Source organism: Myotis davidii, unplaced genomic scaffold, assembly GCF_000327345.1.
Source record: "Myotis davidii unplaced genomic scaffold, ASM32734v1 scaffold1885, whole genome shotgun sequence".
NCBI lineage: Eukaryota > Metazoa > Chordata > Mammalia > Chiroptera > Vespertilionidae > Myotis > Myotis davidii.
The window spans coordinates 78,002-79,071 of NW_006296440.1; the positions used below are offsets into that span (position 1 = coordinate 78,002).

At 58.8% G+C, this 1,070-nt stretch overlaps 1 protein-coding gene across 1 annotated transcript in view; it reads right to left on the reverse strand.

The window, feature by feature from the left end:
* The window catches only part of LOC102759893 (zinc finger protein 14-like), a 15,683-nt gene extending 14,630 nt beyond the window's left edge, over window positions 1-1,053 (reverse strand). Inside the window, exon 1 of the mRNA XM_015569169.1 lies at window positions 1,004-1,053. Within this exon, the coding sequence (XP_015424655.1) occupies window positions 1,004-1,006 (3 nt within the window). The 5' untranslated portion in view covers window positions 1,007-1,053. The remainder of the gene's footprint in view (window positions 1-1,003) is intronic.
* Window positions 1,054-1,070: the final 17 nt, after the last annotated feature.

The following is a 1,070-nucleotide window of genomic DNA, read 5'->3' on the forward strand; positions in this document are numbered from 1 at the left end:
ATGTTGTACAGGTTTGTTGTCTACGAACCACAGGCTACACCATATGGCCTAGGTGTGTAGCAGGCTACACCATGCAGCTTAGTGTAAGGGAACTGAAAACAACAAAACTGCCTCAGGATGTCCTCCCCAGGTTGAGGGGTGCAGGACTGTATGTAACTGCACTTTCACCTCTCCCAGGAGTAAAGTTTTAGCCCAGTCACTGCAACTTGTTCCACGCTCATCTGTCTAAAGACTCCTGCTGTTCCCTCCCCTAAGGAAGGGTGACCCTGCCTGAAGCAATCCCCTCTTTTCTTTCACTAATAACCTCTCAAAGCCACTACCTTTCTGCCTATTGTAAACGCCTTCCATTGAGAACAGCTGCTCTGAGATTCTATTTCCTAGATGGGATGCAGCCCTATTCGTGAATGGGGAATCAAGCCAGTCAGACCTTCCACTTACTCAGTTGAATTTTGTTTTTAACGGTTTGAAAAGCACACAAAACAAATATGCTGTGACTCAGAGAAGGAAGATGGCGGTTAGGATTCGGGGGAGAGCCTGGAAATGCAGGCATTTGCTGCAGAGCTAGGCCTGGGGGACAGGGGGGGGACTTGAGAGCCTGCTCCACAGACATCAAAACTCAGGAGAAAACGGGGTCCTTCTGGGGAGTAAGGAGGGACAGGGAACCCCACAGACCACAGCTCCTCCCGTGCACGAACCGCGGGGGCCGAGTCACCATTGTCCCCAATGGCCCTCCCCGTGGTCACCGCACCGACTGCGGAGCCGCGGGGATGAGGGTGCAGAGCTGCCCAGACGCGCTCCGCAGCCCAAGGCCCTGCCGCGGGGACACACTGGACGCCCGGGTCCCGGCTGGGCCCCGCCCTGCGAGCCCGAGGGGCCTGCAGTTTCAGCGGAGCCCCCGGCGCCTCGGGTCCGCAGGCTCCGGACCTGACCGTGGAGAGACGGTCCCGCCACGGCGGCTCCCCCCGCCCCTCCCCCCCGCCCCCGCGCCCGGCCGCACACTCACCATTTCTGGTTCCTGGGCCTCCCGAGTCCGCCTGCAGCTCCCACCACCTTCCAGTTGGGAAATGGGA